Raw genomic sequence first — 23,586 nt, 5'->3', positions numbered from 1 at the left:
AAAAAAAAAAAAAAAAAAAGATGCTGAGAGAGGATTCTGTTTCCTGTACTGAAGCATGGATGATACAGTGTATCACATCAGAGGTGGCTGCAGGCAATGAACCTTCAAGGATAGGAATCTGGGATTCGTGTTCTCATCTGGTTGATTTGAAGGTGGTGATAAACTGGTGACAATGGGACACATATAGCGCATGGCACACAGTGACAAAATAGTTTTTACGTGGTCCCCTCTCATAGTAGAAAGTAGTGCTTCCTGAGAGCAGGACTTTGACCCTCCACTGGCTGCCAGGATACCCTCTTACAATGAGAGTAAGAGCTGCAAGGGCTATGGAGTGGGTTGGCTGCTTCTGACTTTTGAAAAATGGCAAGCTCAAGGTCTAAGCCCTGGTTCAAGGATGACCAGAGGACTTGGGGGCTTCTGCAACTGCTGTCAAAGAGTCTCTTTTCCCTTGTCAAAACTCAAACGCAGAACTGCTTGTGCTGGTGGCTGAAAGACAACTGAACTGGGTGTTAGCTGTTCCATCAAGCAATAAAGCAGGGGTGGTGTGCAGAAGTAGTCCCTGATCACCAGGTGGAGATGACGTGGACTAGATAAGGCTCAAGAAGCTTGACTGAGGCCTCAGTTAAGTTGCCCAAGCAGGTGGCTCACACCCCAGCTCATCTCCTCCTGCTGCATTCCCATCTCTCCTGAGCACACACCTATGAGTTCCTGGGAAATTCCCCCTCCCAGCTAACTGAAGAAGAAAAGATTCAATTCTGGCTTTTCAGACGGTTGCACAGAGTATGTTGACATGACCAAGAGTTGACTGCTGCATGACAGACCCGGTTTGGCCAATGAAGGGCAGTGGGGAAGAAAAACCCAGGAGACAGTGTGATTTGGTGACTACTCAGAAGAAGCAATGGCAAGAGGTTCTAGAGCAATTTATGGGCAATGGTTAGCAGTTAAATCTGACAATCAAGGGGCTTGAAAGGAAGGGGACTGGAGGATGGGTGACAGGAAGTCCAGAGAAGGACCTGTGAATGGATCATTGAGAACTGGCCTAGAGGGTAAGAACATTGGTGTCCCATGTGTTTGTTTACCAAAAAGTGAAAATCCTGAGGATGCATTGACCAGCTCTGTAGAGTCAATCATCCTCTTCCTTCAAGCCACTCCGGGGCATGCTCAGGCAGTTCCTGAACAAAGTGGCACAGAAGCATCAACTAGCAGCAGACGCTCTACTCCATTCAAGCAAACTTGGCTGCCACCTCTGCTCAGGGCCTGATCTGCTAAAAGCAGAGACCAGTGAATCATATCAGACCTTGAGGGACACAGCCAGACCCCTGGTGGAAAGAACCCCTCTGATTTGGTGGCATTCAGCAGTCTGTGCCAACTGTAATCCTGCTTCACGGGTAGATTTTGCACCTGCCCATCATCCTTCTCCACCCTCCGTGGACCCACTGAGCGCCGTGCTCATCCTTTTGCCAAAACCCATGAAGATTATTTCCACCCAAAGGACTGATTTTATAGCAAAGATGTGAGAAGAGGGACTAACACCCACGAAACTCACTGTGTGGCCACATACCCCATCATGCAAAGTAGCTCTAATTTATAGAACCATGGAATATTCTACGGAAGACCCAGTTTGGACAGCAGTTGGAAGACATCACTTTATGATGTTGGGATGTTGTCTTACAGAATGTGATATGTGCTCTGAACTGGCAACCGATACATAGTGCTGTTTCTCTGGTGACTAAGACACCTGTGTCTTAGTCTACTACACCTGTGACCTCACCACAAACATTTTGCTTTCCATCCCAGCAGTTTCAGTCTCTGCAAGCTACACAGTGAATTCCATGGGTGTTAGTCCACTGTCTCACTTGTTTTGCTACCAAATTAGTTCTTTGGATAGAAGTAAGCTGCATGGGTTATGGCGTGGGTTTTGTAGGTCTCAGGACCCAAGGGAGAATGTTCCCCCTTAGAAGACACAACAGTGGGCTGGGCGCGGTGGCTCATGCCTGTAGTCTCAGCACTTTGGGAGGCCGAGGTGGGTGGATCACCTGAGGTCAGGAGTTCGAGACCAGCCTGGCTAGCATGGTGAAACTCCATCTCTACTAAAAATACAAAATTAGCTGGGCATAGTGGTGGATACCTATAATCCCAAGGAGGCTAAGGCAGGAGAATTGCTTGAATCCAGGAGGCAGAGGTGGCAGTGAGCTGAGATTGCGCCACTGCACTCCAGCCTGGGCGACAAGAGTGAGACTCTGTCTCCAAAAAAAAAAAAAAAAAAAAAAAAAAAAAGGAAGACACAACAGTGGCCCCATGGAGCTGAAAGCTGAAATGCTCACCTGGTACGTACAAGGCTTCTCATGACAATGAACCAATAGAACAAGGAGGTTCTGTGTTGGATGGGGTGGCTGGTTCTGATTGTCCAAGGGGGAAATAGGGCTACTATTACACAATGGGACAGGTAGGAAGTCATCTATTCCCCACGCGGCCCATTGGCTGTCATGTCCAGGGATAAACATGAACACAAGACCATGGCAGCCCCATGTAGTGAGGAACCCCAAGGGCTCAGACCCCTGAGGAATATGGTTTGGTCACTCTGCGAAGTACATAATCATAATCAGCTGAGGTGCTGGTGGGAGACAGAGGAACAGGGAGTGGAGAGTGGAAAGAAGCTTTAAACACCAACGATGGCCTTGCAGTAGATAGTCTAATTTTTTTCACAACTCTGCTAGGTATACATATTAATCAATTTCCCTTTTCTTTGCTCTTTATTTCCTATACTACTTAGCATAGGGTACTTTGATAGTGCTGAACTACATAGGTAGACCTTAAGACAGATGATATCAAGGTGAGGTTGTCACAGAATAGAAGGGTCCAGGGATAATGTGATTGTGGGGAGAAGGTGAATGTGTTTTTTATTGTCGGAGGGAGAGCTCTATTACTACACGAGTGCATGTTGCTGTAGCTGATGGTTATAATGAAGTTTTTGTAATGATGTTATAATATGACTTTTTTTTTGTGATGGAGTCTGGCTCTGTCACCCAGGTTGCAGTGCAGTGCGCGACCTTGGCTCACTGCAGCCTCTGCCTCCCAGGTTCCAGCGATTCTCCTGCCTCAGCCTCTTGAGTAGCTGGGATTACAGGTGTGTGCCACCACACCTGGCTAATTTTTGTATTTTTAGTAGATATGGGGTTTCGCCATGTTGGCCAGGCTGATCTCGAACTCCTGACCTCAGGTGATCCACCTGCCTCAGCCTCCCAAAGTGCTGGGATTACAGGCGTGAGCCACCATGCCCAGTGATATGATGTTTAAGAAGTATTGATGGAGTGGTGCATACAGATGTTAAGTAGCAACAGGACTGAATCTTGAGGAGACTGTGAATTAGATCAATCAACCTCCATCCTCTGCTCTGCCCACCTTTGGTGGAAATTCATGTTCTGCAGAACCTGGAAAGGCAAAAATTACATTCACAAGTGTCCTTGAACTCAATAATCATAGTGGCTTCCAGCAGAGGTAGTAGCTTCCTGCACATGCTGGGAGCCATTCCTGCAGACCCAGCTTCCAATTCACTCTCTGGCTTCCCAAAGATGAAGCCCTCCAACGCCCTGTATTAAATCACTTTCTACTTAAGGTATCTTGAGTGGTTTGTTTCCAGCACTGAACTCCTGCAATAATACGTTATTGGATAAGACAACAGTAAGAGTACACAAGGCTGCTGGGTGTGGTGGCTCACGCCTGTAATCCCCAGCACTCTGGGAGGCCGAAGCAGGTGGATCACCTGAGGTTGGGAGTTTGAGACCAGCCTGACCAACATGGAGAAACCCTGTCTCTACTAAAACTACAAAATTAGCTGGGCGTGGTGGGACATGCCTGTAATCCCAGCTACTTGGAGGGTGGGGCAAGAGAATCACTGGAACCTGGAAGGCAGAGGTTGCAGTGAGCCGAGATCGTGACATTGTTCTCCAGCCTGGGCGACAAGAGTTAAACTCCGTCTCAAAAAAAAGAGTATGCCAGGCACAATGCCTGCCACTTACCACATGCCCACATGCTCTCTAAATGTACCTAAAAACGTGAATTACAGCTGCTTGTTGATTAATGGACTTGACTGAGTGTCTCCATGCTATTCACCTTTAATTAGTAGCAGGGCAATCAAATGCCTCTTTTTTAAGGAATAATCTCCTCGTCCACGTGAGTATTTTGACCTGAGGTCTAAAGAACTTTTTCAAGGAACTGTCAGACTCCCACAGCCTACCTTTTTCCCGCTGGTGGTGTACAGCTGCTTCACAGGAAAGCGCAGGAGATCTGAGGCTTTGCTGAGAAAGGCGGCCAGGTTCCTAGTATTTCTGTGACTGAGAACCACTGTCTGCTGGAGGCGTGGGTCCATGTTCTTAACCAGCAGTATCCTCCGGGGGGTTTTAAGACTCTTCCGGGAGGAGGAGGTTCCTGGGGCTTCACGCCAGCCTTCCATATCCCGCAGCTGCGGAGCAGTGGGGCTTCTCCCCTGTGGCCGGCCTGGCCCACTGGGGGTCTTGGGGGGTTTCTTATCAGAGCAGAAGTAGCAGCCACCATCTTCCAGCTGCTCCAGGGCGCTGAGGCTGTGCAGGCCCCGGGGTGTGGTGACGGAGCGCACCCCAAAGGAGAGAGGCACCCGCTGGGAGAGCTCGTCCATGAGGGCGCTGAAGGTCTTAAAGGCGCGCTGGTGAACGGCCAGGCGGACCCCAGCAAACTGCGGATCCCCTCGCTTGAGGAAGGTGATCTTCTTGGCTGGTGTGACCTTGGTGACTGAGGGGGTGCGAGCCACAGAGGGCAGGAGGCACTCACGGTGGCGCGGGGCCTGGGCATCCCTTGGGGTGCTGTTCATGATGTGGGGGCTCCGGTAGCTGTAACAGGTCAGAGAAGAGGGGTCAGAGAGCAGCTTGGGGGATTGACATTCCCTGTCTCTCCCCTTCTTTATAGAGGTGCTTCCTGCCCACCCCGAATGTGCTCCACTCCACTATGGAGAGGCAGGTGAATCTATTTGGATGGAACAGAAGGAAAGACAAAAGCTGGGCATGGGACAGATCTGAATTCAAATTCCAGCCCCGTGGATCCCTTGAGCTCAGGAGTTTGAGACCAGTTGGGCAACATGGCAAAACCCCACCTCTCCAAAAATACAAAAATTAGCCAGATGGTATGCACCTGTGGTCCCAGCTACTTGGGAGGCTGAGGTGGGAGGATGGTTGGAGCCTGGCAGGTTAAGGCTGCAATGAACCATGATCATGCCACTGCACTCTAGCCTGGGCAATAGAGCAAGACCCTGTCTCAAAAAAACAAAACAAAACAAAACACAAAAACTCCATCTCCACCACCTACTCCTGTGTGGCCCAGGTGAAGGATGCAATCTGGATTTTGGTGGCCCCCATCTGTAAAACGCAGCCATAGCGACACTGCATAGCGGTTATGATCATTAGATGAGTCTAGACAGGAAAGCACCTGGCACTGAGCAAGTATTAATTTTTTTCTTTTTTTTTTTTTTTTTTTTTTTGAGACAGAGTCTCACTCTGTTGCCCAGGCTGGAGTGCAGTGGTGCACTCTCAGCTCACTGCAACCTCCATCTCCTGGGCTTAAGTGATTTTCGTGCCTCAGCCTTCCGAGTAGCTGGGATCACAGGTGTACGCCACCACATCCGGCTATTTTTGTAGAGACGGGGTTTTGCCATAATGACCAGGCTGGTCTCAAACTCCTGACCTCAGGTAATCCACCCACCTTGGCCTCCCAAAGTGCTGGGATTACAGGCATGAGCCACCACACCCAGCAATAAATCTTTATTTCTTTCCTTCCTCTTGTTTCTCTTGCTCACTTCCACCAACCTTGAACCTTTTTGAATAGTATTTCAGCGGTTTGTCTCTAAGGAGGTGGGCAAATAAAGAGAGGACCATGAAACACACAGGTACAAAGGCTGGACGGAGACTCGGGAGGCTCGGGCAGCATACCCCTGCTCGTGAGGTCTCCCTGTGTGGCCCCTGGGAGCTCTCGCCTCCTTGGACTCCCCACCTCCAGGTGTGAGATGTTGAGTGAGAGGACTGGAGCGGAAGGCATGGGTTTCAACCCACGCAGGGACAGGGGTGCAGACAGGGAGACTTGGAGCTCTGTGTCCTTAACCCAAAGGGGGTGCCACTGTTTGCAGCTGTGTGTCTTCTTCATTATATGTTGAGGTTTGCTTTCATATAAACTTGATGCTGCCTCTTGCATTCTCCTGAAGTCTGTGCAAGGTGCATGATAAACCCTACAGGTGAATATCCCAACCACTGCTGCCGTCATGGGAGGGGGGGCTCAGAGCTGCTGTCTGAGGCTAAGGCCAGTCTCCCACAGTCCCTTCCTGCTCCCACTGTCCCCCGGAGAGGAGCCTCACATAGGGCTGCACAGGCCTTCTCTGCTTTTCTGTGCTCTTCCCAGCCCCGGAGGCCACGCCTGCTCTGGGCACCTCACCTCCTGCTTCTTGCTCACATGGGAATTCACCATTCCCCCAGGCTGCCTGGCTCCAAGGGTTTCCTGCAAGGTGGCCCCTGCCCTGCGGCCCCGGCCTGGCTTTCCTCTTTCGAAGAGTTTTTCTCAGCCCCCAAAGCCTGGGGAGCCCCCATCTGCAGTGCATCTTCTCTGACAGTTCCCATCCCTGGGCCTGCGTCCTTTCTGGCCAACTCCACCAGGGCCCAGGAGGCAGAAACTGTGTTCCCCAGGGCTCCAGCCCCACGTTCTGCACAGAGTCGGGCTGAGAAATGCACACAGATGAGTCAAGCTGATGCTTCCTAGAGCCAGGCCTGTTGGAAGTTGGCCCCGAGCACTTACCAGAGGCAAGGAGTCGTCCCAGCTTACAGGTGACACAGCCCAGGACCCTTGTTGGTGTACAGGCCATGGGCAGCCACAGTCCTCCCTGGCTGTGGCCACTGTGCCCATTTCTGGGGTAGCTGGGGCCCCCATCTTCCCTTCTCACCCTCCTCTCCACGTAGCCCCATCTGTCCCAAGAGATAGAACTCTTCTCTCTTTTTCAAAATTGTGGTGCAGAGAAAGACCTGTTAATCTGACCTCATCTCTGACACAAGCTTTATAATTAGCTGGGCTGCCTCCTCCCACCCAGCATTTAATCCCTCGAAGCTGTTTTTCCCAGCCCTCGGCTCACCTTCCTGCAGAGCTGGAGCACTTCCCCCAGACACTGCTGTGGGACAGCCCTTCTTCCAACATCTTTTCATTTGCACCTGCCACTGTGAGCCCACCTTGTCCCCAGTGTCACTGTTTCTCTCAGCACCATGTCTCAGCATTACTGTATCATCCAGCGTCGTTTCCTCTAGAATCCCTATATCCCCAGCATCACCATGCTGCCAGCACCCTCGTGTCCCTAGTGCCATCATGTCCCTCAGCATCATGGTGTCTTCAGCATCACTGTGTTCCCAGTATTAAATGTCCCAAGCATCACCATGTGCTGCATGCCCAGCACCACAATTACGTGCCAGCACCGCCATGTTCTCACCATCACAATGTCATCAGCACTTCCATGGCCCAGCATTACCATGTGCCCAATACCACCATGTCTTCAGTGTCACCATGTCCCCAGCATCTCCATGTCCCCAAAATGACCATGTCCTCTAGCATTACCATATCCCCAGCACCTCCGTGTCCCCAGTACCTCAATGTCCCCAGCATTTCCATGTCCCCAGCACTTCCATGTCCCCAGCACCTCCATGTCCCCAGCATCTCCATGTCCCCAGCATCTCCATGTCCCCAGCACCTCCATATCCCTGCATCACTGTGTCTTCAGCACTGTCCTGTCCCCAGTATGACCTTATCTTGCAGCCATGAAGAAGGAAGTTGCAAACCTGGAAGGTTTTCTTCTTGGAAGAGGCATCACCTTCCAGTCCTCACTCTCAGAATACCTATCACATTCTCCACACATTCTACCACTCATGACTCACTCTCTCATGTATCCAACAAAGATTTCTGAGCATCTATTGTATCAGGCTCTGTGTGGTATCCTGGAATGCAAACATGAGTAGGACATGGCACCGATCTTCAGAAACTTCACATTCCAGTGTGACAAACAGACATGCTCCTACACACAGTAATAAACGTTCTGATGTGTATATGTGTACATACACACACACTCACACATACACCACAATATACACTGGGTGTGACTGAATGCAGAGTAAAAGGAATGGCCGTGCAGGTCAAGGAAGGCCGACTCACCTGTTGTGAGAGTCCAGGAACCTGGGCCTTCAGGGTGTGAGGAAATTGCTGGGAGGAAAGACAAAGGGAAGAGTACGCAGGGCTGGAGGAGGGGTGTGGGGTGTGGTCCCCGCTCTCCAGTCCGTGCCCAATTGGGGGTCAAGTGGGGAACCCGGGGTGGGGGCGGAGTAGGGGTGTCGGAGGGGAGCATCTAGATGAGGTATGACATGCTCTATAGGTGGAGGGCATCTGCCCAGCCAAGCCTCATGACTGAGCGATAAAGGCGCCCCCCAACCCGCCTCCCACACAGGGCAGGGTCTCATCAGGTGTGGGCAGGTAGAATGCTTTGGAGGAGGCTCCGACATTTCACTTCTGAACCATCCAGGCACCCCAGGCTGCCGACAGGACTACGCAGGAGCAGAGGACCTGGCAGGAAGCGGGGAGCTGTGGTGGGTGATCTCGGTGAGCACAGAGACCGAGGGATCCACCCCTGGGGCTGATTAGGTCCCCAGCAAACCCCAGGGCCCACTTGCACTGATCAGAGCCAGGGGAGGCTGAGTCAGTGTAGGTGGGGGGTGAGCAGGGGGGGCACCACTGTGGGATGGAAAAGGAGGGGGCGATGCCGGGGATTTTAGGAGGAAGCAGGGAAGGAAAGCAGAGGCCTTCCAGCTGTGTGTGGGAGGGGGCAGAGGGAGCAAGGAAAAACAGATTACGGGGCAAAAGGAGAAAAAATAGAAGTCACAGGAAATGCTCCAAGAGTTGACAGCCCCTGTGGAGGAATGGGCAGGGCGGACCTGCAGGGAGGAAACCGTTTTGTTGGCAGCCCTGGGAGCAGGAGTGGGCTAGGCTGGGTAAGGGGCTGGCAGCCGGCACAGGCAGGAGGAGCGGTGGATTCAGGAACAGAGTGAATAGTGGGAGGATGGGGGAGGCTGGGCTTTGCAGAAGAGAATGCCAGTGGCAGGAACCCAAGCTAGGCCCCAGAGAGCTGAGCAGGAAGGCGGACAGGGCTGCCACGAGAGCTTGAAGGGCTGATCAATATCACACACAGGTCGCTGAAAGAAGCCAAGCGTGATGGGAAGTGTGTATGTCCCCAGAGAAAAACACTTGGGGCACACAGCCCCCAGAGAGAACAAGAGCTGCAGGCATGCAGCAGGGAGCTGTGTCCTTTGCAGGCTCTGCACCACCACACGGGTCCACACGGGCCACATGGGGTCAGGCAGCCGTTTTCAGCACCACCTTCCAGTGGCTCGCACTTGCCACAGGTCGTAAGAGCACTGGTATTTTACAAACCAATAAGAAAAGAAGAATTAAAAAAAGAAACAATGACAAACGAAGACAAAGACAAGACATTCATTGCAAAGATGCATCTTGGCTTCAGATATATTAACACATGGAAAAAAACCCAAATCTGTGCGTATGCATATCAAAGTTCGGGAAACACAGAATGACAAAAAGCCAAGCACAAGTTGTTCACATATCCACGAGAAAGCCACAGATTTCGATTGATTCTGGGTGCTGAGAGCGTCAGGAGCAGGTCAGGCCTAGCAGGTGGGTGAACATGACTCGTGAAAAAAAGGAGGGACCACAGTGAGATGCTGCTTCACACCATTAGAATGGCTACTGTAGAAAACAGAAAACAGGTGTTAGCATGGATGGGGAGAAGATGGAACGTTGCTGGCGGGAAAGTCAAATGATGTGGTTGCTGTAGAAAACAGCATGGCAGGTCCTCAAAAATGGAACCATAGAATTGCCACATGATCCAGATATCCCATTTGTGGGTGTCTCCCCAAAAGAACTGAAAGCAGGGCTCAAAGGGATATGTGTAAACCCATGTTCATTGCAGCTTTATTCACAGTAGTCAAAGGGTAGAAACAACCCAAACAATCATCCGTAGATGAATGGATTAGCAAAATGCTATACCAACAAACAAAGGAGAATTACTCAGCCTTAAATAGGTAGGAAAATCTGGCCCATGCTGCAACATGGATGAACCTTGAAGACATTACATGAAGAGAAATGAGCCAGTTGCAAAAGACAAATGCTGTATAATTCCACTTGTACGAGGTCCCTAACGCAGTCAAATTCATAGAAACAGTAAGTAGAATGGGGGACACCAGGGCTGGGAGGAGGTGGGAGTGGGGAGTCAGCGTTTCAGAGGTGCAGAGTTTGGGGGACACCAGGGCTGGGAGGAGGTGGGAGTGGGGAGTCAGCGTTTCAGAGGTGCAGAGTTTGGGGGACGCCAGGGCTGGGAGGAGGTGGGAGTGGGAAGTCAGCGTTTCAGAGGTGCAGAGTTTTGCCCTGGGGAGTTGTGGGGATGGGCGGTGGTAGTGGTTGCACACCAATGGCACGGGACTGCAGGCTTACAAATGGTTAAGATGGCCAATTCTATGTTATGTGTATTTTATCACAATAGAAAATATAAAATAACATAATAAAAAAAGTAAAAGGAGGCAGTGGGATGAATTACCCTTTAAGAAGGTAATTTGATGGAGGACATCTTCCCTAAGCCAGTTCCTAAACTAGTGAGAGTTTAGGGAAACATCACACCGTTCCACACAACAGAACTCTCTGGCACACCAGACTCCGGGCAGTACATTCAGATGGAGAGTAACAGAGCAAGCAGGGAAAAAGGGCTTCACAAGGGTAGTTAGCACTTCTGATGAACAGACACAAAGCAATCCAGCAGCAAATGATGACCACCTACTGTGTGCCAGACTTTAGACACAGAGACTGAGGCACAGCTTGGGGAGGCAGGCTCATGCCTCCTGGAATTTATAATCCAGGAAAGAATACAGACAGCACCAAGGTCCTCACTCTTTAGTGGATGAGCAACCCAGCTGCTTCTGGAGGGCTCCAGGTTCATGGGCCCAACTTGGCTCTGCCAGTGACAAGCTGATGGCTTTGAGTGACCTACTTGAGTTGTCTGTGTTTCCATTGTCTGAGCCATACACAGGCTAAACCACAGGATCGCTGAGGTTACACTAGGAGTTTGTAGGAAAAGTTAGCACATGAGGCTGTGCTGTCTCCCAATCTGAGAGACCTCTTGAGAAATTACCAAAGGCGTTCATTCTTAAAATTGTCTAGGTAGTAGCCTCCCTCCCTTTCAAACTAATGGTGAAAACCATGAACAACAGCAATGCCCCTCCTGAAAAACAAGCACATTCCCATAAACACAAAATACTGCACACAACTGCAAGAGCATGGGCTCCTGCAATTCATCATAGATGCACCCCCTACTCCCAGCCCGAGATCCAGGAAGCCCAGGCTAAGAACCGGTGATCTAATCCTTGGTGATGAGAAAAAAACAAGGAGAGGAGAAACAACAGTGAGAGTGACAGTGGAGCTTTGGGCTGGCCATGGGGCCCTGATGGTGTGACTTCAAAAGAAGAAAACAAATCACGTTCCTGAATATAGACACTCTTGTCCAACCTGTAGTCACTGGGAAAATTTTCCCAATGATAGTTCCCGTTCTGTCTGGTAATAAAAGAGGGACACATCCATGACAACTCAGGATAAAAGACTTCGGACTGGAAGAAACCTGATATTGACACCGGAAGTAGAATCCTTGGAAACTGTCAAGAAACAAAACAAAAACAAGTACCAGAGTATCTTCCTGTCCACCCCCCACAAACACACACTTGCTAATAGTCTCTAGGCCACTTATCAGCAAGGTAAGTAGGTTAATGAGATGGCCTGGATTTGCAGGGCTTACAACACCAAGCGGGATGTGCAGCCTCATCAGAGCTCCCTTGAAGGCAGGAAGTGGGTCTGGTGCACCTCTGCCCTGTGCTTGGCACATCACAAGTGCTGGACAAATGCTTGAAGAATAAATAATGCTTGGCCAGCTGAGCAGGGAAGAGAATGGAGTGAGAAGTACAGTAAGCACAGAACAGGATGATAATAGAACACAGGACAGGTAGAAAGCTCTCTTGCCCGATCATGGAGCAAGTGCATGGAGGAACATATAAACAGCCAAGGAACAAGCAAATCCAGGGCTGGAGGTAGCCACCAAGGGTCTGGAAAGTGCATGCACAGGGCACGCGCCCTGCCTGGGGCTACCCATGGCCCTGAGCAAGTGAGAAGGTGACTAAGAGGGCCTGGGAGCCAATGAATAGTCACAGACAGACCAAAGAACATCAAGACGAAAAGTAAATGGGAAGGAATAGGGAGAAGCTGGAGAGGAGGAAGGGACTAGATTTCTTTGGGGTGGTCCTGGTGGAACTGGGAGTTAGGATTGGCCAGGCTTTCCTCAGACTCTGAGGCAGATCTCAGCTCAACTTAGCAAACAACTTTAAACCACAGACGTGGTCCCAAGGCAGCTTGGGCTACTGTGCAACCAAATGCAATCAGGAATTGCATTTTCTTGTCAGCAACAGAGACCCTCCCCACGAATGACTTAAACCAGGTAGAGGTTTATTTTCTTCTCATACAGAAATAGTCTAGAGATGGCTGCTCACACGCTGGCATGGGGGCTGTATGGTGCCACCCATGTGCCCGGCTCCTCCTGTCTTTCCACCCTGCTGCCCTGACCACTTATTCCCTCCTCAAGATGCCTCACAGGCACAGGAAGGCTGCTGTGGGCCCTGCAGTTTGACTGAGATCCCATTCTGCTTGGCATTAGTGGTCTGTCCCCAAGTCTCTGTGCTCCCCAAAACCACTTATCCCCTGTTCCTGCATGGCCCTGTCACCACCACATAGGCATCAAGGTGGCTCAGGGAGTCAAAGGTCAGAGTCTTCTCCACTCTGCTTTGCCTTTAACATGCCTTGCTGAGGCCCCATCCTGAGTGGGAGTCAGGTTGGTGGGGGATCTCCTTTAGAGCTCAGTCATGGGGCTTAGCTGGGCAGAGGCCCTCTGTCCTCGGAGCATCTGTCTCCATGCCTGAAAGGTCCTCCCTTGACCCACAGCTGGGAGTGCAGTGGAGGGGGGACCAGACCGAATCTTGCCGTCTTCCATCCCTGACGTTTCTTGTCTCTGCCATCCCATCCACACACCAGGTAGGAGGACGGGCAGAGGTAAAGGTACGGACTGAGTCAGCCTCGTATGAGGTTGACTTGACCTCTCCATCTAACAAGTCCTGCCTCCGCCCCACTGCAGAGCTGAGTTCCAGGACTGTCCCAACACGCTCAGAGAGCCAGGAGGAACGGACAGCAGGGGTGTCACTCTCAGCCAGCCTGAGCCTTTCAAGTGGAGAAAAGAGAAAGGGGTGTAAAGTTTGAGAGCTGTCAGCACCGGTTGAAAGAAAACGTCAAGACAAACTCTGAGAGTGGAGGGTTTTGCTTTCGCTTTCTGTTCCCCAGCCTGTAGAGGAGCTGGGGTCAGAGGAGGGAGCTTTGCGCCTCTGCGCAGGCAGCCTCCTGCCTGGACTCTGCCTCCCTAGATAACCATAGGCAAACTGCCCTCTCTTGCTGGGACTCACGTTCAAAGTGACCTCTAAATTCACTTCTTGCACAAAGAAGTGAATTTTTTCATTTTTAAAAAGCTCTCCAGGTGATTCTCAGCTAGTGTTGAAATTCACTGAGCTAAAACTCCGGACATGATGGAATGACAACTGCATGCCAACTCATGTGATGTTAAGTCTACAACAGAGATTCATAGGAGACCGGTCATCGTAGTGGGAGAATTTGGATGAGACGTTCCAGCTGGGCTTGTGGGGGCTGGGAGGTGTGCACCGGCAGAGTGGGGCTAAGGGCGGCCCCTTTGCAGGTGGGGTCTTGCCTGAGTGGAGTGAACGCCTGGCTCTATGAGGAAATGGCTTTGCCGGGTTTGTGGAGAGGAGGTTTGTTTACGGCTGCAACAGTTGGGAGCCATGGTCAGCTTTGTAGCAGGGCATGATGTTGTGAAAGCAGTGATCACCCAGGATCAACCAGCAGGATATTTTGGAGGGCCCCAGGGAGAATGTTGTCATGGCAACAGCACCCGCACACACACACACGTGCACATACATGTGCACACACACACGCACACACGTGCACACACACATGCACACACACTCTGGGTAGGGAGCACTTTTTCGAATACGTAATGACACGTGTGAAGCTCTTTTCCGTTTATAGCGGGATTATATATACACATAAACATTATCTCAACTGTTCCTACAGTTACCTAGAGAGATGGCCGGGAAATCCCACTGAACAAAGGAGACATCCAAGGCTTGGCAAAGTTCCACGGTTTGTCCCTGTCCCCCCTCCTCCACTTCCGAGACAACCACAGCTAGGCTGGAGCCAGCTCTCAGACCGCCAGCGCTGGGTTCTCTCTGCCAGTGCCGCCCAAGCCTGTGGACAAGGGCTGGTTGGAGGCCGAAGGGAAGCAGCCCACCCCTGACCAGACGAAGACCAAGGGCGATGGGTCCTGGGGGGCTCTCCACGGCGGGGAAGACACTGCCAGGCAAGGTCTGGATTCAAAAACAGGAAGGGGGAAGCCAGCACGGGGCGGATTTGGAGTCAGGCCACGGACGTGAGCAAATCACTCCCAGACCTGCTTTCTCTGACACTCGCGGTGGCCCCAGGAACAGAGCAGCTCATTTCCTTGAGAATGTTTTTGCCATTTTGTCATGGTGCTTCACACGGTGCAGCGGGGGAGGGAGGCTTCAAGGGCCACCGGAGGACAGGTCCTGTCAAGGAAGCAGAGAGCACAAAGATGGGGCGACCCTGGCTTGGAGGAGGCTTCGGGTGAAGGCAGGAGTGTGGTTTTGCAGTCCTGCCCTGGTTCCAACAAACAAAGGGAAGCAACCAGGGGCACCAACGTCTGATTGTGGGAAATCCCCATTTTCCCTGCTTAGATTTAGCTATAACTGGGCAATACTCTGTGATCCTAGAGTTGGGTTGGTGCTATCTAGAACGTTCTAGAACATTCCTCCTCAGCCTTTTCTCCTCTGGAAATGGAGGCGGCATGTCTGAGATGGTGGTTATAAAGCACCTTTCACGTATTTTCATTTAACTGGTTGGTAACAATCAGCTCCTGGCTATGCAATCCCATTTATTGATGTATACAGATATCTCCACCTAAAATCCCGGGGAGGGACCCCCGTCTCATCCTGACTTTTTACTTTGCCCCTACAACGCCTGCAGCCCCTTGTCTCTGCTCCTCTCATTCTCCGGCCAACTCACGGCCTGTAGCATCCCCCCTTATTTCTCCCGCTAGACCAAGGGTGAGGATGAGGCCGCTGCCTTCGGCTCCCCAGTGTGCAGCACAGTGCACGGCACCTTGTAGGTGCTCTGGAACTGTTTGTTGAGTGACTGAACAAGTAAACGGATCAACATTCATCCGACACAGGGGTCCCCTGATTCCCAGTCTGAGGTTGACCTGATATAGGATGGACGAGGTCAAGATGAGGAGTTGGAAGCCTTTGAGGACCCCTTGATGGCTCTGACACAACTCAGAGCCAAGAATGAGCTACCCCTTTAAGGATGCTCAGCCCATCCTTCAGCACCATCCACATCCACTCTCCTCTCCTTGAGCGGAGGCTGCGACATGAGATGCGTGCTTCCTCAGTCACTGCTGGGGCCACAGGAGCACCAGTGCCTTGGGGGTCACTCTGAAAGTGAGGGTCTGCATCGTGGGGTTTATGGAAGAGACATGGGCAGTGTCCAACGCTCTGCATCCAACAGGGCACAGCAACGTTCCCAGGAGATGGCAGCAGCGATGACTGTATCTGTGGCGGGACGGATGAGAGGAGGCTGCTGGCCAGTGGGAGCTAGAGCTGCACAGCAGCTGCCCCAGGGCCATGAGCATGGATTGCTGGCCTCACAAAGCCGCAGCCAGGTCAGGGATGGGGAAGCAGAGATGCTGACCTCTCTCCCCCTCTGCCCTCCGATCTCCCGCTGGTGCCCCCATTGACCAAATCCAACCCGAAATCAGAGGGCAAGAACCCGACAAGGCCACCCAGAGAGGTCAGACCCTTAGGTCAAAGGACAAAGGGTAGATCTGGGGGCTGGGGCAGACAGGGATGTAATAATCCCAAATCCCAAATCACGTCAGCTTCCAGCCAAACAAAACCCTGGCAAGCACACAAGTCCCATCCCTGCAACCTGGAGTGCCCTTCAGCCCCACAAACACTCTCCATGGCTCTACTGTGTGCCAGGCACAGGGGAGGCCCAGGAAATCGCAAGCCCACTCAGAGGAGTGCAGTGTCCCGCACAGGAGGCAGAACAACTGCTGTTCTGTGGTCATCATTTGAGTCCGCCATTCACCCAGAGCCACCAGGACGACTCCAAACCTCTGGGGCATGACCCAAGTTGCCCTGGAACATTCTCCAGACCTTTGTGCAGACTACACGAGCTTCAGTAGCCATTCATGCATCATGAGGGACGCATGAATTATATCCCTTTTCAGCCTCCCTGAATTTTTTCAGCTGAGAAAAGCAATTGACCAATGTGAGGGGAACCCAGGCTTCAGGACTCTCAACACCCTGTCCTCCCTTTCTCTCTGCCTGTGGAGAAGGGTGCCCAAGGGCCTGAGCAGGTGGCCCAACTCACCCTGATCCCCAGCTGCAGGCCGGAGGCAGCCTCAGCTCCTACAGCATGGCAGATAGAGCTCAGAGCGTCAGGCTGGACCACACCACAGCTGTCTGAGTAAGAGGAGAAGTGATGGGAGCATAACATGGTATGGTACTCATGTCACACAGCACCTGCCAGAGGAAAAAAGAGTCCCCGGGCTCATCTCTGACACCACCCCACTTATCCACTTCCTAAATGAACTCAACCATGTGCCTGTCACCCTCTTCTGCAAACAGTTCTGAATATGCACTCTCCCAGGACCCGAGAAGGAGCAGCACTGATGCTTGCGGGCAGAGCTGCAAGAGGCTGCGACACAGGGCCCCTAGGACGAGCCCCACCCTCCAGACAACATCGTCATCGGCATCTGCGAGGCTTCTCCCAGCATATGGACCAGTTTTTCGTGATGTGACGAGTGGGGAAAAGCAACACAAAGAATGCAAAACAGCCAACATGCAGAAAGCGAGGATCAGGTCTGGTGTTGCTGTGTGGAGAGAACTGGGTTCCCATTTCCATCTGGGGACCTCCCCCAGTGTTCCTGGCATTGTTGAGGCACTGCTTGCGGGAACTGCAGAAGGCTCTAGGTTTGGCAGAAGAGTGCCAATCACCAGGCTCCTGCTGGATTAGGAACCATCCCCAGGAATGAGTCCACAGGCTCGGGGACGGCTGCTGCAGTGGCTGCCATTCCTAGCATGGCAGGGGCCCCGACACAGAACCCACCAGCCCAGGGGACCCCTGTCCACCTTCAGGTAGAGCAAGCCCACCTGCACGCATTATGGTTCTTCCACCCAGTGTGAGTCTACCCAACCCCAACCGCGACTCCCTCTCCTCAAGGGACACCAAGAGTCACTGCCCCTCCGGTCTCCCCAACACCCTCTTCACCAGGAATGAGAGGCCCATCTCCCCCAGAAATGCACCCACCACAACTCTGGGAGAGTGCTGGGGCTTCTTAGTCACTCTTTCCCTGCAGTGCAACCTGGGACTGTATGAAAGTGTGTGTGAGCTTTGCCGCATTAACATGGGCTAAGCCTCATGAACGCATAGAGCAATGGAACCAGGGAGGAAACAGGCAGAGACTGGGGACTCGGGTGACGCAGTCTTTATCTGCTTTTGCCACTGGCCAGGGCATGTCCTTGAGGAAGTCACTTTACCTCCCTGGGACCTGACTTTCCCCTCTGAAAAGTGGAGGAGGAAATGGAGGCTCAGATGCTTCCAACTGACCCCTTGGCCTGAGCAGCCCATAATTCTGTCACCTTCTCTAAGAGGGGACCCTTCTGGGCATCCAGAAATGCCCTCCCCTCAGGCTAATCCCTGGTCTTCTTCAGCCTACCATGCCGGGTTACTCCCAGCGCACCCCAGAGATCCAACGCCTCATGCACTTTCTGCTCTCAGGTGTCCTGACAGAACGTAGCCAATGCAATCCAGGTTGTATGAGATCAATCCATTCCTCCACTCTACAAATCCCTCTTGAATACCTACTGAGCCTGGGCATGGTCACGAAAGAAGACCAGGTAACTTCTTTACTCTGTTACTCTCCAGGGGACTGTGGAATTGAGAAAGGGAGGAGTCTTTGATCTACACAGTGCCCAGAGCCTCCATCTTCTCTGCTCTTTTCTTTCCTTCCCTCCTGGCACAGCGCTATTGATAGCTAGGAAAGTAAGTGGTAAAAGCAGCGAGTGTTTTTGGAGAGGGTGGCAGATGTGGGAGCCTTTTATACCATTCTTGCAACTTTGCAGTAGATTTGGAACTAATCCAAGATAAATATTAGTTACTTACAGAGCGCAGAGAGTGGGGACTCAGGATCAGCAGAAGGCCACCAGGTGAGATGCTTGGAGCCAGCAGACACTGGAAGATCCCCCAGGTCAGGCTGTAGCATCAACCCGCAGACAAAACCATCCCCATTGAAGAGGCTGGCACAGGCCTGACAGCACAGGGAACTGGGGTGGGGACGCGAGTCTGGCTCCCTGCCACGGATTCCATCATTCAATAGCTCTGCTGACCACCTGCCTTCTGCAAGATACTAAAATGCTATTTTGGTGTGGATGAGTTGCTTCACCTCTCTGGACTTCAGTTTCCTCATCTGTCAAATGACATTTGCAGTGCAATTGGACTCAACAGTGCTTATGGGCCTTGCCGTTGCTCAGACTTTCTGAGTCTATAACAGGAGTTCTAGGACACCAAATATCTTGGCCTTAAAGAAGGGTGCTGGGGGCATCTGGGGCTGATGACGCTTGCTTTGTCCAGCATGAAGGTGTCAACATGAGGCAAAGGGAAGAGGAGCCCAGCTGCAGGCAGCCACACCCCTCAGCATCCCAGGGCTAGCCTTTGGCAGCTGTGAAGCCTTGGAGGAATAAATCAACCTCTTTGAGCCTGGTCACCATCCTCTGTAAAATGGAGACATCGCGTCTGCCCTGTGGGGCAGTAGTGGGATTGGCTGAGCCTCGCCTGTGCAGTTGAGGTCCCGCCTTCTTCCCTTCCCCCTAGAATGACATCCCAGGCCCCGGCCTGACCACCAAGAGGACTCTCCTTCACAACGGCCTCCTTGGATGAAAGGCGTGGGGGCAACAGGAAGAGCTGTTGTTTTAACTGCTCTCAGCTTCCTCCCTTTGTCTCGGGCATGATAAACAAGCCTATTCCCCCAAGCCACAGCTGCTAATCCAGCTGCAGGAGGGCAGCGGTCAAGCAATCAGACATGCTCTTCGCTGGGATTAGGTAACTCCCAGCCGGGCCTGACCCCTCCCCTGCCCCGCAGCAGGTCAGAACCAACTCCCTCCTGGCTATCCCTGGGGTTGCTAGGCTTGGACGCCCTGGGAAGCTGGGCACCTGGATGGAGCTGGAGCGACCAGGACTGTGGCCAGTCTGTCCACACGGCTCCCTGACACAACTCCCAGGCATGGCAAACTTCCTTGCCCTGAGGCCATGACAGCAGGGCCCTATGTGGGGCCACTCGGAGGTGTACAAAGCATCCTCACTCACTCTCCCAGGTGGGCCTTGTAGTAGACTCGTGAGGGAGAGAGACAGGCCGAGATTTAGAGAAAAAGATTGCGAGGGTCGCTCAAGGCCATAGAGCAAGCAAGGAGAGAGCTGAGCCTTCCTGATTAGGTTCTCGGACTCAAACTCAACGCTCACAGCAAGGCTGCCTCTCCCCATGTAGTCAGGGGCATCCCCTTCACAGTCCCCAACCTGCCCGGCTTGGCCACGGAATGCACAGAGTGGCCAGGTCCTCTCGCCCCAGAGCAGAGCACAGGATTTCCTCCAGTAGTTACCAAATGCACCACAATTAAGCCAATTAGGCAAAAAGACTTAATGAGGACCTCCTGTGTGTGATGCCAATGTAGGGGCCAGAAAACTCCTCTAAGCCTTTTTTGGCATTAAATGAAGGAATAAACATAGCAATAAAAAATAAAAGCTGGCCACAATGGCATGTGCCTGAAGTCCCAGCTACTCTGGAGGCTGAGATGGGAGGATCGCTTGAGCCCAGCAGTTCAAATGTAGCCTGGGCAACACAGTGAGACCCTATCTCTAAAAAAAAATAAAATAAAATATATAAAAAATTTTAAGAAACCTCCCCATTTATAGTCACTTGATCTACTTGATATGTACTGGACACTCTAGTTAATTATAGCTCAGCTGAGTTTTCCTGCAAAGAAAGAGTTAATGTAGCTGTTATTTGTGGTAACTTATCTCCTGCATAGGAGTTTATTTCCCTAGGTTGGTTGAGACAGGAGGGGAAAGAGGGGGGAAGTAGGAAGAGAGAGAGGAAAAATGGATTAGCTTCAAGATCAAAAGATGCTCAGAGATCTGAAAGGAAACAAACTCCAGGGGTGGGGGGGATTTTCAGGACTCTGTATCCTCCTGATAAGGAGCTAGTTCTTGGGACAGCCCCACCCTCCTGCCTGCAGCCTCAGGGCTGGGTCCCTTTTGCAACAAGAACAGGCGACGGTGCCCACCCCAGAAGCTGGTGGCCTGCGAGGCCAGAGCAGCTTACGAGGCACAGCCGCTGATCCTGGGAAGCGCGCCCTCAGTGCATGGTGGGAACAACTGGGAAATACCTGCTTTGTTTACACTTTGTCCGGCTTAACACAGTATTTTGTTAGTTTCAGGTAGGGCTTACGTCGATTACACACGTGAACAGAAAAATATCAGGTAAGCTTGCCCATGCAAATGAAACAAACATTCAAACACATGTCCACGTATCCACAGGCACGTGTGATTCCCACCGAGGTCTGGTCGAGGAAAAGAGTTTGGGTAGCCTTGATGCTAGAAGTACAAACGGAAGCAAGAAATAGAAACTTCCCCTGAATGCTGGGGACTCGAGGAGGAATCTGAGACAGTTTCATGCCGGGAAAAAAAAAAATCAAAGGAAGAATTGCAATAATTCCCTTGATTATTTTTTTCCCACAAAATTAGATACAAATTTATAGTTGAACTGTTTGAGGGTTGGAATAGTTGGGACTAGGGCTGAGGACAAACAAGGGGGCCTCTCCAGATGGAGGGACAGAGATAAAACCCCTTTGCTGCCCAGTGGATCATTGAGCAGTGGATCATCCTGCCTCCACTCCCTGAAAGAGCAAGCAAGCAAGCATGGGCCAGGCGCGGTGGCTCACACCTGTAATCCCAGCACTTTGGGAGGCTGAAGCCAGCAGATCGCTTGAGGCCAGGAGTTCGAGACCAGCCTGGCCAACACAGTGAAACCCCGGCTCTACTAAAAAATAAAAAATTAGCTGGGTGTGGTGGTGCATGCCTGTAATCTCAGCTACTTGGGAGGCTGAGGCAGGGGAATCACTTGAACCTGGGAGGCAGGGGTTGCAGTAAGCCAAGATCGTACCCTGCACTCCAGCCTGGATGATAGGGTGAGAGTCTGTCTCAAAAAAAAAAAAAAAAGGAGGGGGGGAGAAAAAAGCAAGCATTGCCTCTGTGGAGACCTTTGCTTGCCCTCAATTCTGCTCTTCAAAACCCCGTCAACAGTGGGAAAGGCTCATGCATCAGAGAGAGAAAGAGATAGGACAAACCAGCAGTGAACAACCAAGGAATCTGCCCACGTGGCTCTGTCCTCCATGTGTTAACCTGTCCTGCCTCTTTGCCTTTGCTTCTTGCCGATTGTTTGAATTTATTTATTTATTTAGAGACAGGGTCTTGCTCAGGCTGGAGTGCAGTGACACAATAATAGCTCGTTGTAGCCTCAAACTCCTGGGCTCAAGTGATCCTTCTGTCTCAGCCTCCTGAGTAGCTGGGACTCCAGGCATGCACCACCACACCCAGCTAATTTTTGTACTTTTTGTAGAGATGGAGGTCTCATTATGTTGCCTAGGCTGGTCTTGAATGCCTGACGCTGAGCAGCCCTCTTGCCTCAGCCTCCCAGAGCACTGGGATTACAGGTGTGAGCCCCTGTGCCTGGCCAGTTTAAATTTGTTGAATAAACCATGTTACTGGAGAATCCTATTGCGAGCCTTTCTGTTTCATGACCTCAGGGAAAGCTTGACTGAACTGTACATAGACTACCTTTATTTCAGGGAATCCCCACACAACAGATTTGAAAGATGAATGCCATTTAACTTGACAAAGATGAAATGAAAAGTATTTCCAGAAGAAAGGACAAAGTTCTTCCATTATTTCCCTCTTTTCTGGGGATGGTGTTGGTAGAATGTTACATGGGGTGTATTTATTTATTAAATACATTTTAATACAACATATGCAATTTATTTATTGTATTTACAGGGTTCTAAATGGTTAGGTGTTTTGTTTGTTTGCCTTTTAGTTCTAGTTTGTTTTAAAAACAAAACTAAAAAACAAAGCTATCTCAGGATGACACGCATCATGGGAAAGAAAACATGAAAACAGGCTGGAGGATTTAAGGGTGAGATTGATAATGGCCTTACACTGGCCCAAGGGGTAAAGCTGCATGATCCAAATGACTTCCTTTGTTTCTTTGTCTTAGCAATGATGCTATTCTGACAGTGAGGCCTGGTCTACCTCACATAGTTGGTGAATGAGCCATTTTACATAAGTGAATTTCCCAGGCAGGTAACAGAAATTTTCAGAGAAAAGATCAAGATTATTTTATATGCTGAAAATCATTCTAATTTTGTTCTTAATACTTTGTGGCCAGGTGTGATGGCTTATGCCTGTAATCCCAGCACTTTGGGAGGCCGAGGCAGGCGGATCACTTGAGGCCAAGAGTTTAAGACCAGCCTGGCCAACATGGTGGTCTCTACTAAAAATACAAAAATTAGCATAGTGGTAGGTGCCTGTAATCTCAGTTACTTGGGAGGCTGACGCAGGAGAATCACTTGAACCCAGGAGGTGGAGATTGCTGTGAGCCAAGATCATGCCACTGCACTCCAGCAGTGACATGAGCAAGACTCCATCTCAAAATAATAATAATAATAATAAATATTATTATTATTATCTATAAGATGTAGGAAAGAGATTGTGTCGTAATAGTTTGTGTTATAATATTCCAAGATTGTGCTATATATTTTTTTGAGACAGGGTCTTTGAGACAGGGTCTGTCACCCAGGCTGGAGTACAATGGTATAAACACAGCTCACTGCAGCCTTGACCTCCCAGGCTCAAGCGATCCTCTCACCTCAGCCTGCTGAGTAACTGGGACTATAGGTGCACACCACCATGCCTGGCTAATTTTCGTATTTTTTGTAGAGAGGAGGTTTTTTCGTGTTGCCTAGGCGGGTTGCAAACTCCTAGGTTCAAGCAATCCTCTCGCCTCAGCCTCCCAAGTACCTGGGACTATAGGCATATGTCACCATGCCTGACTAAATAACACTAACCCATAAAATAAAATACATTTTTCATACATTGCATGGCAGATGCAATGCCATGGCTCATCCCACCCTGGGCCATGTTCTTTCATGTTCTTTGCATGTTTTCTTGTCCCTCACAGTTAGATGG

General features: G+C 51.0%; 1 protein-coding gene across 1 annotated transcript in view; it reads right to left on the bottom strand.

The window, feature by feature from the left end:
* Nucleotides 1-4,846, bottom strand: part of RP1L1 (RP1 like 1) — a 17,909-nt gene extending 13,063 nt beyond the window's left edge. Inside the window, exon 1 of the mRNA XM_023225315.1 lies at nucleotides 4,238-4,846. Coding sequence (XP_023081083.1) covers nucleotides 4,238-4,846 — 609 coding nt within the window. The remainder of the gene's footprint in view (nucleotides 1-4,237) is intronic.
* Nucleotides 4,847-23,586: the final 18,740 nt, after the last annotated feature.

This window comes from Piliocolobus tephrosceles, chromosome 7 (genome assembly GCF_002776525.5).
Source record: "Piliocolobus tephrosceles isolate RC106 chromosome 7, ASM277652v3, whole genome shotgun sequence".
In the NCBI taxonomy this organism is placed as follows: Eukaryota; Metazoa; Chordata; class Mammalia; order Primates; family Cercopithecidae; genus Piliocolobus; species Piliocolobus tephrosceles.
Note: the sequence above shows the minus strand (reverse complement) of the source record. Positions and strands in the feature narration are given on the sequence as shown.